Consider the following 21,215-nt stretch of genomic DNA (forward strand, 5'->3'; position numbering starts at 1 on the left):
GTTCCAGGGTCGCATATTGTCTTATTGTAGAGTGGTCTACTTATTAACGGTCTTGTCTATTTTTAATTCTCCTGACATTGGAGTTTTATATGCGCTTCAATTCATCACTGCAATGGCGTTAAGTCACAGGCAGATGGCAGCAGAGTAAAAACAAATGCTTTCACTATCATCATAACCTATGCATTTCAAAAAGCAAAACTGTATATGTGCATACTGTATGCAATAACGAACGCAAAAGTTTACCTCTTGCTTTAGTGTTATGCGAGACATGATCTCATCGTGGTCAATCAGACAGAGCTCATCCACCTCTTCTGAGGTCAAATCTGAGTCCACACACTTCTGCTTCCAGCTGCAAATCAAAGTACAGGTGATACAAATCTTTTTAATCAGATTTTAATCTCTGAAATAGTTTTAAAGGTGCAGTATGTAAGTATTTGACTCTAAATCATAGTAAATACCATAATATGTTTGAACTAGAAGTTGCTAAGTATTTTATTTCAGTGTGTTGATGTATTTCCAATCACTCAATATTTAAAATGGGATATTGAGTAGGGGCGAGGCTTTCTTTTGCACATCATTCCCTCATAGTAAACTACTGGTATGAAGGGTGTGGTTAAGAATATTGCAATGTAGTTGCTATGGAAGTCCACAAGTTGACATCAACAGAGAAAGACCGCCACTTCAGATGTACTGTAGAAGCAAATGGAAAGACATTGAGTAAGGATTACCAATACAAAGTCTTTTTTTTGTGGATTAACTTGCACTTATGAATTAGTGTAACACACTGTGTAAACATTTGTTTATCTGAAGACTCATGCTAAAGTGCCTTATTTTACTTTGAAAATGTGCATCCCGTGTCAAAATGTCTGTCTTTGTTTTGGTCTCTATAACCTGCCCACTGCCAATTTACACAATTGTATTTATTTTTGCACCCCAGGTTGTCTTGGTTGGAAAACACACCATATTTCATTTCAGTCATGCAGGCTCCCTTTATATATGCGGGTGCAGCCAAAAAGTGACCTCTAGAGGACAGTAGTAGCCTCCGAAATGAGAGGCAGATTAAGAGTTATAAAAAAATCACATGAGGTGGTTTTTATTTTGCAAACAATTGAAAAATTATAAATGTTAACATTAGCTGAGCAGCTTACAGTGTAAGTTTGAAGGGCTGGTGTCTTGCAGAGTTTAGTTCCAACCCCAATTAGACACATCTGAACCAGCTAATTAAGCTCTTTTTAGGTATGCTAGTGTGTTATGCAGGACACTGGCGCTCCAGTTTGGGCACCCCTGGTGTAATGGTGCGTTCACACCAGATGCGGATGACGCGTCCATCGAGAGTGATTTACATGTTAAGTCAATGCAAAGATGCGAATAGACATCCTGCGGCACTATTCCTGCAAATGAGGCAGCACAATAGACTCAGTTTGTACGAATGTGAAAGTGACACAAATTGAGAGTTTTGCGCAATTGAAGTGTGATACGCTCGACTTGGAAAATCTGAACTTTAGCAGACATTTATGCCACATTAAACCAATCAGGCTCTTGTAGGGGCATGATTATGACATTACAGTGCCTGTTGTTGGTGTCCCGGGGAGAAATCCTCCTGGTAACACTGAACAACAGCTTATCAAACTGGGCTTAGCTCAGTCGGAAGCACCGCTGAAAGCTTCCATCATCCAGGTATAGTGTCTGGAGGAGTTGATAAACTCACAGAGCTGAGTGCACCTCTGAAAGGATCTAGTGGACTTGAAAAATTAAATTAACGCTGTTTTTCAGCCTTCATAAAGCACAAAAAGCATTGCTTCTCTCTCAATAAAATCCATGTTAGGCATTTAACAAAGAAACTGAAGTCACTGGGCAGACAGAAGCCCGGCCCATGACACGAATCCTGGCCTATTGAGAAGTGAATTTCACTCTCAAATGAAGCAAATTTGATGCGCGAATGAAAAGAGTAAACTCAAAATGTTCACGCATGAATATCACGATTTATTTGTGCAAGCCGCATCTGGTGTAAACACCCCATTAGGCTTGACCTTCAGGCATGCTTGTGATCTGTTGGCGTTGTCAATCTGGCAACCTCTGTGTCATATCTAAAGCGGAGGGGCCGGATGGAAAAAGAACCCCTGTCCATTGTTTTGAACTTGGACTGGAATATCTATTTCAGCCACTGGGTGTCAGTCCTACATAATGCACTTTTAAAAGAAGAACAATAGAGAGAGAGAGTTTAAATCAAGGACTGTTACCCCTCTCTGTCAGCTGGATCTTTGCTGTGTTCAATAGCGGAGTCCTGGGGCGAATCTTCAGCACCGCAAAAAGAGTCCTGGCAATGACAGAACAAATATTTAATGATTATCACAACTTAACAACAACAATAAACAAAGAGACATTGCTGGGGAAAACATTTAATCAATAAAGGACAACTGGGCTGCATCTTGATATGATGCAAAATACAGGGAAGAGTACAAAGTGGCAGTTAATTTCACAAAATTTTCAAAACAAGACTGGGAAATATTGAAAACACAAGACAATATATTAGATTAAGTTTCACTACATAACAATCAACCATTCAAATGTTTAGGGTTGGTATGACATTTGAAAGAAGTCTATTAAGCTCATCAAGGCTGTATTTGCTGTTAAACAGAAATATTATATAATAGAACTGCAATTTATTAGGTCTTCAGTGTCACATGATCCCTGAGAAAAAACCATTGAAATGAGCAGCTTTGCATTTATTATTATTGTCATTATTATCAGTATTGAAAACAGTTCTTCTTAAAGGGATAGTTCACCCAAAATTATGTTATTCTTTGAAAAGAGGAATAAAATATTTCGTTAATGCTGAAAACCTGTGACCACTGACTTCTATAGTATTTTTTTTCCATACTAAGGAACTCAATGGTTACAGGGTTCCAACATTTTATTTAAATATTTAAATAAATAAATATTTAAATTTAAATTTAAATATCTTCTATTGTGTTCAAAGACACTCAAACAAACAAGTAAATACTATGTACACATACTAATCTTTAGGGTGAACTATCCCTTTAAGAAATCATGTTGCACTGATCAGTTTTCATCCTTTTAAAATATCATACTCAAAGATTTGAATGGTAGTGCATGTAATAAAACCACAGAAAATCAGCTTGACATAAAGAGCATGACATGCATCAATCATGAGGTTAGACAAATCATTCGGTAATTAATGAAATCACACACAAAAGCATCACTGAGGTATCACGAGTGTTTACGGTCTCAAATTATTTTTGCATATTTATCCATACCGGTGAGGTGACTGTGCAACATAACAATACAGTAGCTGGTAAACACTAAGACGACTCGCATCAAGATGATTCTGATGATCTGTTAAGAGGTTTAATAACTACTGCTTCGGCTGCAGGTTTTATTTTTGAAAAGCACACAATCATCAATTCCCCAATTCCTCTTTTTTGTTCTCGGAAGTTTTCAACCAGCTCGATTTCACAACAACATCTACATACAAAGTCATCTAAAAATGAGAAGCCTTTTTTTCGTTCAACTTTTTCCCCCCACACTGCAAGCAAATTTCTGCACAAAAAGACATGCTAGACAAGTGGTTTTCAACCTATTTTAACTCATGGCCCACTAAAACAAACACGTTTCCATGAAACATTTGAGTTAGATTTGAACAAATACATATTAGGGCTGCACACAATTTGGAGAAAAAACCTAAATGCGATTTTTCTGATTAAAATTGTGATTTACTACTGAAGAGCTTCAGTTTTAAAGTGATGGTTTTAACAGCACCAAAGAAAGACACAAAGTATGCTCTGCATGTTTTGGATGTCTTCTTTGTCTGTCAAATTCCTTACAGGTCTTTCGGTCTCTGCTGGTAAAGGAGACATGGAAAATGTGCAGAGCTGGTGGTCCTCCAGTAAGATGGTTGAGAAACACTACTCTATGCTACTGTATATTATATATAAAATCTCTTAAACACTGTTGCCATTTTTTTAAATAAAGTTGTCAACACACAAATTAAGAAAATAACTACAGTATGTTAAAATTATTATATATAAAATCTTCGATTTTAATAATCCATACACACTCTAAACTATTCTTTTTATCAGTAAAACACTGACGATAACCTACATTAACGTTGAAACAAAGACAGCAAACGTGTTGCCATTTAAAGTGCAAAGAACACAAATAATACTAAAGCTAAAAGGTCAACAAGGAAACGTTTAGATTGTGTTACATTTTTCATATTGCTCAGGGTAATGTCTTTTCCAACTGTCTGAAGCTAAAGTGTCAAAAACTAGATGCTTCTTATATTTGATAGTGTATCGAAATAATCGTCGCTTTTGGGATTTGAAAATCGCACCCTTTCAAATCGATTTCTGCTTATAAACAAATAAATCATGCAGGCCTAATGCAAATGTACCCTTGTTGATTTGATCCATTTAATATAACTATTATCTGATCAAAACTATTTAACTACATAATAACACATGCTATTTCCAAAGTAAAAGGGTATTTATAATGCATCCATGATGCATCAGTGAGTTAGATAAATCCCATTTTATTTATTTAATATTTACATGTATGCGTATTCGCCAATCAAATCTTGTCCTATTTGCGTCTAGTTCAGCAAGTGCAGGTAACTATTTTGGTCAAGCATTCAAAACTGACAGATAATTGTCGGACGGAACCCATTGACAGCTATGTATTTAGCAAAAAAGATTTTACATTAGCGGGTTGTAATTTAACTAATTGATAAAATTCAATTGTGAATGCATAGTAACGATTTTATTATTGCTTGTTATTTAATTATAAATCAAATTAGGACTAGACATTTCACATATACTGACAATATTATTTTTATTAAATAACATCTAGCCTCTACCCCCCCCTCCTTCATGACACGCTGGTTGAAAACCACTGTACTAGACCCTAGGGCTGAATGATAAATAGACCTAAAACCGCATTTGTGATAGTCTTGCATGTCATGTAAGGAAAGTATGGTGATGTGATCATCAGTAAATCTCCTTTAGAAGGCCAGAGGGCACCCAAAAAAACAAAAACAGGAAATACTAGTCTACATTGGATATCCTTATACCACTTGCAGGATAAACAGTGTATTAAACTGCTATCATTTTATTAAAAGCGATTGATAAACACATGACCACGACAACATATGATTTTTTATCAGTTCTTCTTGCAATATATTCTTTAATTTTCCAGATTATGGGTTCCCAAAGTACCAGTGGTCCAAAAAACCCCCAAGGGGTCACAGGACAATAAAGAGGGGGGTCGCCTGGAGATTTACAAAAATCAAATTCACTTCATTAAACTATTAGAATTACAATATTTTATCGATAACCTACAGAATAAAAAAATAGTAGCTAATATTTAAATAAAAAAAACAACAACATGTAAATAGAAAGCCATCGACCTTTCATAAAGGCAAATCTATTAAAGACACAGCACATTGATTTTACGGTACCATGTCAAACTTTGACACCATTACAGCACCCACGTACATTAAAAATAAATACAGCCAAAACTGAAAACGGAGGATGGTCTCCGAGTGGCAGTGTTCGAAATTAAATGATGAATAGATTTGGGCCTATTGGTATACAGTTGAAGTCAGAATTATTAGCCCCTGTTTATTTTTTTTCCCCAATTTCTGTTTAACAAAAAGAAGATTTTTTTTCACAACATTTCTAAACATAATAGTTTTAATAACTAATTTCTAGTAATTTATTTATTTTATCTTTGTCATTATAACAGTAAATAATATTTGACTAGATATTTTTCAAGACACTTCTATACAGCTTAAAGTGACATTTAAAGAATTAACTAGGTTGATTAGGTTTATTAGGCAGGTTAATTAGACAAGTTATTGTAAATTGATGGTTTGTTCTGTAGACAGTCGGAAAAAATTACCTTAAAAGGGCTAATAATTTTGACTTAAAATGGTGTTAAAAAATTAAAAACTGCTTTTATTTTAGCCGAAATAAAACAAATAAGACTTTCTCCAGAATAAAAAATGTTATCAGACATGCTGTGAAAATTTCCTCGCTCTGTTGAACATCATTTGGGAAAAATGTAAAAAACAAAAAAAAAATTCAAAGAGGGGCTAATAATTCTGACTTTAACTGTATGTATCCCTCAGAGGATATTGGGGGTCGGAAGTCACTGGTATTATTATTTTGGGGGTCGCGGGTTGAAAAGTTTGAGAACCCCTGTTTTAGATAATAAAGTATGTAATAATGCAACGTCTTTGCCACTACTAAATATGCTGTGTGTCTTATTTTGTGTAAGAAAACATATTGTTTAACAAATTCATTGATTTCAAAACAATCGACAGAAGCTACAAAGTGAGCTGAGTAAAATGCCATTATATATAACGTTGGGGTAATGCATTACAAATAACACACAATTATATTACTTTTAAAAAAAAAAGTAATAATACCCCTGTTACTTGTAACCAGGGCCAGACGGAATCTGGAGACGTTTTTTGCTATTTCTGCTGAGAATTTCGGTAAAAATCTACGGATTTCTGCGGAATTATTTTGGGTGTATCCAGCAGAGTATCATAACTAAAACATTAATATATTAAATAAAAAGTAATAAATTACTGAATAAAAATGAATTAATTCAGATATACACATTTACTCAAGTAAATAAACAGAATTAATAATGGACTGAAAATCTGCAGAAATCTGCGGAAAATCTGATCAAAATCAATGAGGGACCCCATAAGAACAGACACAATCAAAGATGCCAGAGCATTACATTTCTGCGCTAAAAGTGTTTGCATTATTTTGAACGCATTGAAGAAATGAAAAAGGGATTGTCCCAAAAGCCAGTGATTTGACTGAATTAATAAGACAAAAAATACAAAAATAGCAAACACATTGCTTTAAACTTTCATTAATCTGTACATACCGCATGTATAGCTCTAGGGTCAGGAAGCTTTCAAAAGATAACATTACCCTAAATTACAGTTAAGGATAAGTAACTCAATATTGTAGGAAGTCTCTCAATATTGTAATGCATTACTTTCAAAGGTAACTCTCCCCAACACTGATTATATAAGGTATTAGCATGTGCTTTTAGGTTTAACATTAGCAACATTTATGACAATGGGCTGTAGTTCACTGACAAGCAAGGCAAACAGCCGTCAATATCGCAGAAGGATTATTTATAATTTGACTATAACAATGTGATATTTTTCGTAGCTTGTCAGTGACAAGAACACACTAATGGAGATTCACAACTGATTAAAAGAGACGGCTTTATAAACAAATGGGCACAAAAATCACATTCGATTTATCATTCAGCCCTACTAGACACTTAATATCCAACATTTAAAGCAGGATTTTGAACCAATGACATTTCACAAGACGAAGCCACCAAGCATAAAACAATATTGTCTTGCGCAACAATATTGCCAGACGCTGTTAGTTAGGACAGGCTCAGATTAACATGCAAGATATTTCTTGTTTGTTGACTCTTCGCACTCGCAGAGTGCACCTTGGCGGCAAGCGTTAAGTAAAATAGCAATTATCCAGTTTGCATGAAGCAAAGCCAAGCATTACAGTCACAAACAGCACAGAACGCAGCATGTGAGGCCACCGACAGCTGACATGCTGTTACTTACTCCATTGGAGAGAGTCACATCTCCATTGGCCTGGTTGGATGAATACAGATTGACGTATTCACCCTCCCCACCTTCATCATTAGCACTTTCGCTCTACAGGAAAACAAGAGGGAGGACAGCAAAAGCACAGGCAGGCGTCAGAGTAAAGCTGATGGCCAAAAGGGAGCTGAAAAACAGCTCAAATACACTGTTGCTTTTTGGCGGGGTTGAAATTAAAAGACACTTTTTTGCAAAGCAAGATCCTGCATGACCGGCGCCTGGAAACCTGGCAAGAAGAAGAGCGTTATAGTGAGTCTACTACACATGTTGAGTAGTCTGCCAGAAACACACTTAATTGTTGCAAATCCATGGCCTTGAGAGTGCCTCGACTGCAGCAAAAGAAATAGGATGAACAATAACATCACAATAAATAATCACATTTGTTTAGGGCTATTACATTAAACAATTCTTCCAGCAGATGATATCTGTTATTAGCCTAACAAAGTGTCTAAACTGGAAGCAACATTTATTATGCAATAAAACTATATTACTCAATTATAATAAAAGCAGTCGGCTACATTACAAGTGGACTGACGTCAGACTGAGCGGGCCTGTTTCCTGTCAAAACAAGCTGGGCACTGCCAGTATAGACAAATGTAATAGGGAGTTATAACATTTTCATTTAGATGAAAAAAGAAATCATACTGTATGCAGTATACATATTTTTATAATGAAAACAATTTGTTATAAACAAAGACAAACATATCTTTACATTTTTCACCAATTATTTTTTAAAGCATTTTATTTTATTTCATTGTTAATGAGTTTTAATTTCTATCGTTTATAACCATTTTATACTGGTTATATATAACCATATATATATATATATATATATATATATATATATATATATATATATATATATATATATATATATATATATATATATATATATATATATATATATATGGTCCTCCAGTTTCAACCACAGTCCAAAGCCATGCGGTACAGGTGAATTGGGTAGGCTAAATTGTCTGTAGTGTATGAGTGTTTGAGTGTGTGCGCGTGTGTGTGTGTGTGTGCGTGTGTGTGTGTGAATGAATGAGTGTGTGTGGATGTTTCCCAGAGATGGGTTGCGGCTGGAAGGGCATCCTTGCGTAAAAAATGTGCTGGATAAGTTGGCGGTTCATTCCACTGTGGCGACCCCAGATTAATAAAAGGACTAAGCCGAAAAGAAAATGAATGAATGGATATTTATATATAGTTTTTTGTTTGTTTATTTTTTATTTGCTTAATGATTATTTTTGTGTACCGTCTGTAATAATTTTCGTTTTTTTGCAAATAGAAAACTGTTATAAATAAAACCTTTTAAAGAAGCTTTTTAGATGAAACTCTGGTCCTTGGTGATTAGTCAAACCTATATTTAGTAGTCTCTTTCCCAATAAAACATAAAAAAGTGTTGCCTTTATTCAGTAAATAGATGGAGCTCAGCTGACACAAGATCATAACAGGCAGCTCAGGCACATAACGGTGGGGATACAAACGAGACCCTGCGGGACAATGTGTGTTTAACCTGAGCTTTCAGCAGGTCACAGTTGCAGGATCCCTGTGTGGTACAAGGCTTTGACTCTTTAGATCTCCAGTTTAGATCTCTAGAGGTGTGTGGAAAAAATAAAAAAATAAATAAATCACTCAACCCTAACAAGGCAGTGCTGCTTTTAATTGAGGCTGTGAACTATTCATTGCCTACAGGCTACGGCACCTGTGATTCATGTGAGCTATTACCAACTTGTTTCCCCTTGTAGCTGCAGGTAAATGCAGCGACACACGGTCAATAATTAGACAATCAGCACTCTTTGAATGTTTGTGCTACTTCACAGCATGAGAAAAACTACAGAGGTAAAACTGCTGTGCTGGCAGCTACTTGACACTATTCAGTTTAAGGCTGTTTCATAAAAAATTATGATTAAATGCTAATGAATTAAAAAATGTACAAAAATAATTGTGACTATTCATCTGATAATTACTAAGTTGAAATCTCACTTTTTTATTTCACAGTTTTTATCTTCATTTTTTTTTTTTACAAAAGTTATTGAGCTTTTAACTTGGGGCATACTCACACTAGACTATCTGAACCGTGCCTGGGTGTGTTTGAGCTCCATTTCCCAGTTTGTTTGACAAGTGTGAGTACTCCGAACTGCGCCCAGGTGCATTTCAGTTGGCCGGCCCTGGCACGGTTGGAAGAGGGGGTCCAGAGCATGGTTCAGCTGGGCTTGCTTGTGGTGTGTAGAATGCAAAACTCGCACAAGCACAAAACTGAACAAGGTCATTACTTTTATGGACCGTTACCACTGAGTGGTCGGTATGGTACGGCTTTTATGTCCATTTCCACTGTCAAAAGGTACCAAAAAGCGAACCGTAACGATTCGTAACGACGTACCATTTTTTGGGTACCCTTACGGAAGGTTACCTGCACAACAAAAGGGTTCCAAAAGCCAAGACGCACAGCTAAATGCTATTGGTTTACAGAGAAACGTCACCAGCGCATACACAAGCAAGGGAATGAAAACAAAGGAAGCACTATTTTTAAATTCACAGCTGAGACATTACACTATAATAATATATACATATAATAACGATCCATAGACGACCTGAGCTTAAACAAACTTTGTCGTCGTCTTGATGAACAGCCACAAAGGCAAGCAGATGAGCAAAATCTACCTTATAACCGGTAGTTGTTTACAAGGCCGTCTAAAGTGCGAACCGTTTCGCTTTCTTGCGTGTCTATTTTTGAAATAACAAACTTCTTGAGCTGATGATAATAACGTGAGCGTAATTATTAAAGTTCTTCTGACATCATAAAAAAGTCAAGTATTGTGTTGATTCAGCGCATTTTAAATAAGTAGTTTAACAAACTATATTATATTATAGCTCACAATTATTTTTTACTTTAGCTACAGAAAAAAAGTAACTGCGACCTTTTCTTGGTCAATGGGAGCTTATATTATTAAATTTAAATTAAACTCTTGCTAATTTACATATACATAATTCCCATTTTATTCCCTAGAATTTTTTTTTTTTTTGGAAATCTGAATTTAAACATCTTTTGAAAATTCCTCACAAAATAAAAAGCTAATGCCTACTTTATCATAAATTTGTCTTTGATTTTAAATCTGTGATTTTTCATCTCACTGTTCGGACGTTACTTATCAAAATTAGAAGTTTATGACTCTCAACTGTGAGTTTATATCTCAGTTCTTTACCTTGATCAAAAAAAAAAAAAAACTTGTCATACATTCTTGTGCACTTCTGCAAGTTCTGCAGTTTCCTGAATATTAGACTTTGAAGAAGATATTAAAAGGTGAGGAATAAACATGTTAGATAGTGGACAGGCAGCAGGGACTCACCGTAGGGACAGGCAGAGAGCCCTCGCGGTTCAGAGAGGAGTTAGATGCAGAAAGGCTGAGAGTGGACTCTGTCTCACCGGGACCGGGCCCAGACACACACTGCTGCAGCTGACAAGACAGAGACGAGGAAGAGGAGGAGGAAGGAGACGCAGAGTGTGAGGAAGCCTAGGAGAAAAGAGAAGTGCGGAGGAAGGAAGAGAGAAAAGAGGCCGGAGATTCATCATGCACAGTGCAGATGTGTATTGAATGGAGAAACAGACTGAGAAACTGGCATATTCTATTCAAATCAGTCCCTCAATGATTTTGTGTTGCTATGATTGCACAATTGACAGACAAATCAAGCAAATGTAGCATGATGGAGACACTGATGGAGATTTCATGTGACCAGATGCATTGTGTGAATTGAATTGATCTCATTTTAATCTGGACAAAAACATGTCATACTGTATTATTATTATTAGTATTATACTTGATACATCAGACTTTAAATGACTCGTATGATACATAATGGTAATATAAAGAAAAACAAAATGGCTCAGTTTTACTTAGCAAAAATAGCAACCCAGGTTCATTCTGAAAAAGTAGCTCTATATACATTTCTGGAGACCACCAAATACATCCCAGGAGCTATGCTTTTTAGCAGTTTTTGTTTTTGCGAATCCACCAAAGGCCATTGTGTACACTTTTTGTGATCTCAAATTTCTCTTACAAGTGCCGTTTTCGCCTACTGTTCTCCTGTAAATCCACCAGAGGCCTCTGTTGACTGACTGACCCACCCTCCTCTGAGCACTACATTTTCAGAATGAGCCTATGTTGAAGAGTAGCCATTTGAGACATTTATATATAAAGACATTTGGTAAATTTCCTACTGTAAATATATCAAAACTTAATGTTTGATTAGTAATACTCACTGCTAAGAACTTTTTTTTTTTTTTACTTTAAAGGCAATTTAGATTCCAGATATTCAAACAGTTGTATTTCAGCCTAATGTATTCCAATCCTAACAAACCAAACATCATGGAAAAATATTTATTCAGCTTTTAGATGATGTATAAAACCTGACTTCCAAACAATAGATTAGTTGTGTGGTCCAAGGTCACTATCTTTCAACAGTTTATTTCCATACTGTAGAGTCCTTCGTGAATAAAAAAATAAAATCTGAAAAAATCTTGAAGCGACAGATTTGATGTTTAAAAAAAAGACCCTTGAGCCCTGAATGGACCCTATTTTCACTCTGTTAAACATGATGTCTACTCAAGACTCAGGCTACTGTGAAGCAGAAAAAAGCATCAAGTGAAAGAGTTGTACTGTGAAGGTGTAAAATAACGAGAGGGTAACGTTTCTGCTTTTTGCCTGGCAGCTGCTTGTTATTGCAAATCAGAGTGTGGGAACAAAAGCAGGAACTTACTAAGACTAAAAGCACAATTAAATGGCTAAATGCTTGTGCAATTTAGATACTAGCACATATGGGCTACTTAATACCAGAGCACAATACACTTATCAACAGACCTCTGTGAATCCTCCAGCTCAGTCACGTCGAATGAGAGAAAAAAACAAAACAATGGAAACTAAGTCTAATGAAATGAGGTAGATGGGTTAGCAAGACAAAAATGAGAACAAAAGACAGCGCAGCACAAAGTGTAGAAACAGCACTGAAATCTATCTATCTATCTATCTATCTATCTATCTATCTATCTATCTATCTATCTATCTATCCATCCATCCATCCATCCATCCATCCATCCATCCATCCATCCATCCATCCATCCATCCATCCATCCATCCATCCATCCATCGCTTTGAAAAATTATTGAGAACACTTTAAATGTATTATTGATTCACAGAATTTGTCACTAATAGGTGCACTTGTTGAGTAAATTTACTATTTCCGTTTTATTCCATGGTCTGTTGAAATTCTTGATTCTGCTTGGCTGGAGGGTGTGCGTTATCATCCATGTTGTGCATTAAAATCCTTTAATGCACGGCAAGCCGTTGATTATTCCTTACAAAAACTACTGATAACCTATATTAAAGACTTATTTTTACTCTTTTGCCTTTGAGTGATGCATGCATGTTATTTTTTATTATTTGTATTTTAGTATTTTTAAATATATTTCTTTTTATTTTTAATACCAGTTTTTTTATTTTTTTTATTGTCTAGTTTATTTTATTGTAAAGCACTTTGGATCAACTACGGTTGTGTAAAATTGTGCTCTATAAATAAAGTTTGCCTTGCCTTGCCTTTGCCTATATTCAAAATTTCAAATAAGAATATCAGAATTTATTTGCAGAAAAACAAACGACAAAAAGTCAATACAATATTTCATGTCATCAAACCTTAAGTTTAAAAAATAACTAAATAATAATAGTATTATTAATGTTATTATAAATAATAATAATAATAACATTAAAATAATATTAACAATAATACAAAAACACACCCAAATTTATCTGATTACTATAAATCCTATACTCATAATAATTATTTTAATATTTGTTGTATTTTATATCTAGTATTTACAGTACATCTATTTTTTGGGCCAACAAAATTTTAAAACTTGTCAGGCTCATCCTCTAACATTTTAACAACTACACAGCCACTTCACTTTTTTTGTAACTTCAATACTTGTGTGACTATGATCTGGTTATGTAAATTCCATTTTTACATGTTAAATTAGATGTCTTATAGCATTTTCTCATGGATGCTTAACATTTTTTTTTTCTGATTTGACTCATCATTTGATTGGGACCTATTTGCATTTCATTATTCATTGGATGTGTGAAAAACAAAACAAGCTTTTGCTTTGAAAGAAAATTGACCAGGGACGCTGCTTAAAAAATAAATAAATAAATAAATAAATAAACAATCTTTATTTGCTTGTTTCTAATCTGCACAGCTAAAGCTGCTCAAAACAGAAATAGCGCATTACATAATGACTTCACAATCATCTTTTCTTTTTTTTTTCTGAATTAGAGTTCGCATCTTTACTTTGTTTGATACTTTTTAGCTGAATATATATCAGACATGTCTACACAACACACAATGACGAAACAGATGAAGTAAGATTAGCTTTTACTGGCACAGCATGACACTGATCGCCCGAAGCAACACTTAAACTTCAGTCGACCATCAGAGAATAAATACTGTGCCCTAAGTAGAGCTGCCACTACTTAGTAATAACTACGTATACAGTTGAGGGCAAAATTATTAGCCCTCCTGTGCAATATTTATTCTTTTTCAAATATTTTTAAACAGATTTAAGACATTTTCACAGTATGTACAATACTTGTTCTTCTGGAGAAGGTCTTGTTTCTTGTCTTTACTAGAATAAAAGCAGTTTTTAATAATAATAATAATAATAAACATTTTAAGGTAAATATTATTAGCCTACTCAAGCAATATATATATTTTTAATTGTCTCCAGAACGAACCACTGTTATACAATGACTTGGCTAACTTGCCTTATTAACCTAATTGAGCTTTTAAAAGTCACTTAATACAGAATACTAATATCCTGAAAAGTATCTGCTAAAATATTATGTACTGTCATCATGGCAAAGAGAAAAGAAATCCGTTATTAGAAATTAATTTGTAAAACTATTGTTTAGAAATGTTGAAAAATAAGATTGTAACATAAAATATTGTGTAAAAAGTGAAGCGCTATGAATACTTTCCAGATGCACTGTACCTTGAAAAAGAAGACATGTAAACAAGATGTAAAATTAAGAGTAACATAATAATAATAATATTATGAACAAACCTATATGTGTAGGCTTCAGCATATTCTTATTCTTATTCTGAATGGCATTACTTAATTCACATGTCCTTTATGTAACTTATGCAGCTAGCTACGTAAGGAAAAGTTCTTTGAAGGGCACCTTTGGTGAAAAATCTACTTTTCAAGCTGTTTGGACAGACATGTGTGTAAGTATAGTGTATAGACCGTCATATTGGGGTGATATAAACACACACAGTCCTTTTTTTTCAATTGAACAACATAAAATCGGTGGACGAATTGGAGCGGTTTTCAGACTGACCGCAACTTGACTTAGGAGTGCGGTCCCCCTATCCCCCAATATTGATTGACAGACGCGTCACCATATCCTCAGTTTCTTGTTTCACGTCCGCCATTTTTAGCGTGTGTTTGCTCTATTTTTAGATGTAGGGCTCATTAGGCTCAACACAAGACAAATATTCTCCACATTATCGCTCTAATCGGAATTATTGTTTGTACCTTTTGGTAGGTTTGCAAACATGTAGTTTTCATTACGTCTCCTTCACAGGTGTCAAACTCAGTTCCAAAAGGGCTCTGCACAGTTTAGTTCCAACCCTAATTAAACACACCTGATCAAACTAATTGAGTCCTTCAGGCTTGTTTGAAACCTACAGGTAAGTGTGTTGGAGCAGGGTTGGAACTGAATAGTGCAGGGCTTCGGCCCTCCAGGAATTGAGTTTGACACCCCTGGTCTACTTTAAACATCAGCCGTTTGCTTTTCTCGCAAACACAAAAGCTCCCTGTGATCTTAGGTGCAGCTGAAAAAGTGCAAGCGCTTTGCCTCATGTGCGCGTCTCTCCATTGGAAATAAAATAACAAACTTGCCTGCAGGTCGCATACCAGAATCGCCTCTCTGCGTGGCGCCGTGCATTTCGGAGTTCTGGGTGTGGGTTTCTGTCTGGGTGCACGCGGCGGCGCTTCGGGTCGGCGGCTGGACGCCGCGGCCGGCCACCGACCTGGGGCACCGTTGTGTTCGCCCTAGTGGAGGCCTCTGTTTGGAGTTCTGGAATGCATGGCGCTGTGTGGCGCGATGATTCAGGACACTTCATGTTTCTGCCGCGCCACTAAGTGTGTCTGGTGTGCCATGTCGCAGCTTCGAGCGGCACATTCGGTGCCTCACGTCAAAGTTAATTCAGGGTGCGTGGCTATTAGTCTCGGTGTACAAGCTTAGCACTTGAAACTAGCACACAGTTGGCTGTAAAAATATACAGAGACAAATGATTTTGTACTCTCTGCTTGGTCTGTGTCTGAGACGTACATGTACGGCTGATCCTAGCTTAGCTTCTCTCTGTCTGCTGCAAACACAGAGCGTGGGAGCTCTTGGCTCCGCCCCCTTGTTACGTTAGGCAGGAAGCCGAAACTAATTTTCATGTGAAGCAACACACCCCTAAAACAGCGAGCTGTGTACACGCCCCCAACATGACACTTTTGAACACATTATAATAAAATCATCTGAACTGTGTTTTGAACTGAACCTAAACTGGTACACTCAGAAGAACCATAAAATTTATATTAAATCATAAAAAGTGGGTTAACTATGTGCCCTTTAATATAGCACAAGAACAAACAACTCTTCATTCAAATGCCAAAAATTCTCATAAAACACTGAAGCACTTTATGAAATAGGAGTAGAAGTGGATTATTAATCTGAGTTTGTAGAAATCTCTCTCACAACAGTCTCACGTTTGTGATCCCAAACATCTTTATATCTGACCCCGAACACATGACATCGCTTGAGTCTCTTCTGCCCACTCTGATGCCTCCAATATTTATCGAGGAGGAAACAAAAAAAAGCTACACTGGTTTAATTTTGCACAGAGGCCTAAGTTAAGTTGTTAACATTACCAGTGTTTGTGAACTGCACCATATAAATGCACATGACATTCCTTGCATTGGCTATTGAACACCACGTACAACACATGCAATTGCTGTGGTAAACACTGTTACTTAGCTGATAATTATTTTTTTTAATAAAGACTTTTATTTTACTAATAGGTCCAAAATTGTATTATTATTAATATTATGTTTTATATAAAGACAGTCAAAGTAACGTAATATAAGTTGATAAAAAATATCAAGGTATACAGTATACTATTGTTGTCACGATGGAATTGGGTACTGGAATTTTACAAACGTCCATTTTCTGTGAACATTTGAACGCTGTTGAGTGCGTTCTTAAACCCTGCTGATTTGCCATTGTGTTCACATGCTCAACAGAAACAGATACAGATACAGCGACACTGGAGCACTTTAAAGCCATGAAGATCAGCTGATCTCTTTATGAGCAGACATACAAGTGATCTGCTGATGAATTGACTGATCTTCATGGCTTTAAAACGATCTAGTGTTCCTGTACCTGTGTTTACACTCAGTAAATAGTGGTGAGTTCGGTGAACGGATGACCTTCACAGCCAATCAAAGTCATTTCTGCTAAGCATGTGAACACAATGGCAAATCAGCGCTGTTTAGGAACGTGTTCAGCAGTGCTTAAATGTTAGCAAGAAATGGACGTTTTAAAAACTACAGTACAGATTGGTATCGAATTCCAGTATTATGACAATAATAGAATATAGAGTAATCAGAGAGTGAAATTCAATCCATTTGAAGCTCTTTTTTAAGACTCTTTCCATACATTTTAAGATCTCCTCGCCACTTTAGGTTTTACAATGGCGACAATTTAATTTAGTGTAAAAATTAAATAAATACTAACTTCAGGAAAGCACATCTAAAGACGCTTAGCTTGTGATAACTTCTTACCAAAGCAACAGATTTCACAGAAAGTGAAAGAAGAACAAGCTGACTACCTCTATGAAAGTTTCAGAAGAGAAATACAACAACACAATTAGACCAGTAAAAAAAAGCTTCCCAGAGATGGGTTGCAGCTGGAAGAGCATCCACTGCGTAAAAACTTGCTGGATAATTGGCGGTTCATTCCGCTGTGGCGACCCCTGATTAATAAAGGGACTAAGTCGACAAGAAAATGAATGAAATGAATGAAAAAAAAGCTGTATGTGAGGCTTTAACAAACACCATTAAATGAATTAATGAAAATTTAGACTCCCATTTAATACAACTCAACACATTCATCTATGGCTGGGGGATAAAATCGGTATCGATATTTATTGACTGAACATCATTGTCAATATTGATAAAAAAAAAATAGATTTAGAATGTAGTTTAGGTATGAAGCACTATAGTTTTATTAAATGTGGCTGCGCCTTGAAAGCAATGCCAATAAGCTGAGGGTGTCAGTTTGTCATTTCCAATGGAGGCACACGACTTGCACAACACACACATTGAAGCAACTCGCACCTGAACTGTGCATTTTCCAGCTGTACCTAGTTAAAAAACATTTAAACCTTTCTGAATGCCGCGAGCGTGAGTGGAACTAATCAATCTGCTTCACACTTTGTATGGAACATACACATTTCAGTAACGGCAGACTAATAACCTCAGACAAACACAGCACATCCAAACACTGCAGCAGGTTTTACTTTTCTCTATAAACTCGTATCGAACACATAGCAATGGTTTGTTTATTTGTCATCGTCTAAAAAAACGTTTGATGGTTGTTTAATTACAGGAGATGCAAGGGAAGCGCAAGCAAAGTCCATTGTAAATGGATAAGGAATCCACGCGCGCGCTTGTCCCTTCGGGTCAAAATAATAATACATAAGAAAATGAGTGCTGAATAGCAGCAGTGAAGAGATTGTTTAAAAAAAAAAAAAAGGATGCAAGGATGTCGCCAGAGTGGCTTTATTTTTTTTTGCATCCCAGCCACTAGCCCCCATCTGAAAGATTTTTTAGCATAGGGGTAATGTAGTCATTCAACTTCACAGTTTGTAATGTTACAATATGTATTTGAATAGTGATGGTTGGTTCCTTTACTTGAAAGCTCAGATTTGATTCTCATAATTTGTGTTGTTGACAGAGTTTGAGGCTCACTGTATCATTATTATTCACACCTTAAAGTTTGCTTTGATTGTTTAGTATTTACGCTTTACCATTGCACACACTTTGTAACCTTTTTTTAATCAAGTTTAAGAGTTTCTTGAGGACTTGTTTATTTTATTATAAAGATATGAGATATTTTGTTTAAATACTTTTGTTTTTGACTATTAAAACGATTTGCCTTCATAATGGTGGTAAATTAAAATAAAAGGTTAAGTAAAACAATTCTAATATTCCAAAATGTGTTGTTAAAATATATTCAATAATTATTGATATCAAATTATATGAAACATGATATAGTTTAAATTTTTTTTTGTAATATCACCCAGCCCTACATTCATCTATAAAGACACTAAGGCACTGATCTTCAGTTTTTCACGTCTGACTACAATTTTTTTAACTAGCAAATTGGCTGATTCCATATTTCAGAAATTGTAAACCAGAAAAAAATTAAATAAAATTTGCTCAAAAGCAGTGAATAGTTTTTTTTACACTTTATAAAATTTAATACCTGGCAAAATAGCATTTAAGCCTTTTTTAGGGGCATTACATTTTTCTAAATTGAACTAAATTCATACTTTTTAAAGGTCCCATGAAATAAAAATATTTTTTTAGATGTTAGTTACAGTGCTTTAAGTATATCTATAAGCTAATCCGCACCAGAACGGTGACAAAATTAGCATTTATGGTGTATAAAACCCAAAACATCATGTAACGCTTGCAGTTTGTTACTTCCACTTAAATGGATCAACGGTTTTATTTATGCCACATCTTACTTCAGTATCAGACATGCCCCGCCCATTTCAAGATGCTTCACATTTGCTGCTCTTCAGCTCAACTAATCTCACTAGCAGAGCAGTGATAAAACAAAATGGGGGAGGAGCTACACTATGTCCCACCCTCTCTTCATGTTTCAGTTGAGATTACGTCAAACATGCAACCAAGCATTTCATGGGACCTTTAGGACCCTGCGGACACCCTGAATTATTGATGTCGATTATGTTGACTAATCACAGCAGCCCTAGCCATAAGCAACACAACATTGCATCAACATTTAGAGCATGTGGGAATATAAGTGATTGAGATCTCACCAGTTGTCTCTGTTTTGGGGGCAGTGCTGGCGGAGGAAGAGTCTCATCGCTGCTGCTGAAGGAGTCGCTGAGGCCATACACTTCCTGAAATCGCTTCCTATTGCGCTGCTCATAAATGCTTTCACTTTGTGGCGTCTGATAGAAAACGGAAGGCAGCGGCTCTGAATAGTCCTCCATGAACTGCATGTATTTCAGGACTGTGGGTAGACAGGGGAAAACATAAATAGGTTAAATCGGCACACAGGTCGACAGGTGCAAAAAAACGAGCACATGCTTTAAGAAGGGGAAAGGTTATGATGTCAAGAGGCTAGGAAACTACCATGTGAATTCACACTTTTAATTAACAAGTGAATTGTGTGGGGGGTTTAGCTATTTTGTTTTAGATATTTTGAAGTGATTTAATTTAGTTTTTTTTTTTCGGAATTTGTATGCATTACAGAAATTAAGATGTACTGTCAGTATTAGACTAGAATTAATTTGATTTGTATGACACAGTTAGCATATGCATATATGAATCAAAAGTTTGTAGAAAAATGTCTGAAAACCTTTAATATCCAAAATGACATCAAGAAATGCAATATAGAGCTATGGAAATTTTTAAGAAATTATCAGTTACTCTAGATTTACTTCACAAGTGAATTTATCAATTTATTCTGGATATTTTTAAGTAATTTAATCTTGTCATTTTCATATTTTTTATGCATTATGCAAATTAAGATGTACAGCCAATAATAAATTACAGTGCATCTGGAAAGTCTTCATAGCGCTTCACTTTTTCCACATTTTTTGAGTTACAGCCTTATTCCAAAATGGATTAAATTCATTTATTTCCTTAAGATTCTACACTTAATACCTCATAATGACAATGTGAAAAAAGATTTTTTTTAATTGTTGCAAATGTATATATATATATATATATATATATATATATATATATATATATATATATATATATATATATATATATATATATATATATATATATATATATATATATAAAAAGCTGAAAAATCACGAGTACAGAAGTATTCACAGCCTTTGCTCAATACTTTGTTGATACACCTTTGGCAGCAATTACAACCTCAAGTTTTTTTGTATTTGAAGCCACAAGCTTGGCGCACCTGTCTTTGGGAATTTTTGCCCCTTCCTCTTTGCAGTACCTCTCAAGCTCTTTCAGGTTGAATGGGAAGCGACAGTGTACAGCCATTTTCCGATCTCTCCAGAGATGTTCAATAGGATTTAGGTCTGGGATCTGGCTGAGACACTCAAGGACATTCACAGAGTTAGTGTGAAGCCACTCCATTGATATTTTGGCGGTGTGCTTTGGGTCTTTGTCCTGCTGAAAGATGAACTGTTGCCCCAGTCTGAGGTC

General features: G+C 35.6%; 1 protein-coding gene across 5 annotated transcripts in view; it reads right to left on the bottom strand.

The window, feature by feature from the left end:
• rapgef1a (Rap guanine nucleotide exchange factor (GEF) 1a) overlaps nt 1–21,215 on the bottom strand; it is a 68,085-nt gene that overhangs the window by 16,182 nt on the left and 30,688 nt on the right. For 2 of the 5 annotated variants that reach the window (XR_015497636.1, XM_087264361.1), the window contains exons 10-14: nt 19,844–20,040; nt 11,026–11,190; nt 7,640–7,732; nt 2,241–2,317; nt 244–349 (exon numbers count right to left, since the gene is read on the bottom strand). Coding sequence is in view for 4 of the 5 variants with exons in the window: in XM_087264361.1 (XP_087120487.1) it covers nt 244–349; nt 2,241–2,317; nt 7,640–7,732; nt 11,026–11,190; nt 19,844–20,040 (638 nt within the window). In the remaining variant the exon portion in view is untranslated. The remainder of the gene's footprint in view (nt 1–243; nt 350–2,240; nt 2,318–7,639; nt 7,733–11,025; nt 11,191–19,843; nt 20,041–21,215) is intronic. The other 3 variants (XM_087264363.1, XM_087264362.1, XM_087264364.1) reach the window with 3 other exon arrangements.

Source organism: Danio rerio, chromosome 8 (genome assembly GCF_052040795.2).
Source record: "Danio rerio strain M-AB ecotype USA chromosome 8, GRCz13ab, whole genome shotgun sequence".
Lineage (NCBI taxonomy): Eukaryota > Metazoa > Chordata > Actinopteri > Cypriniformes > Danionidae > Danio > Danio rerio.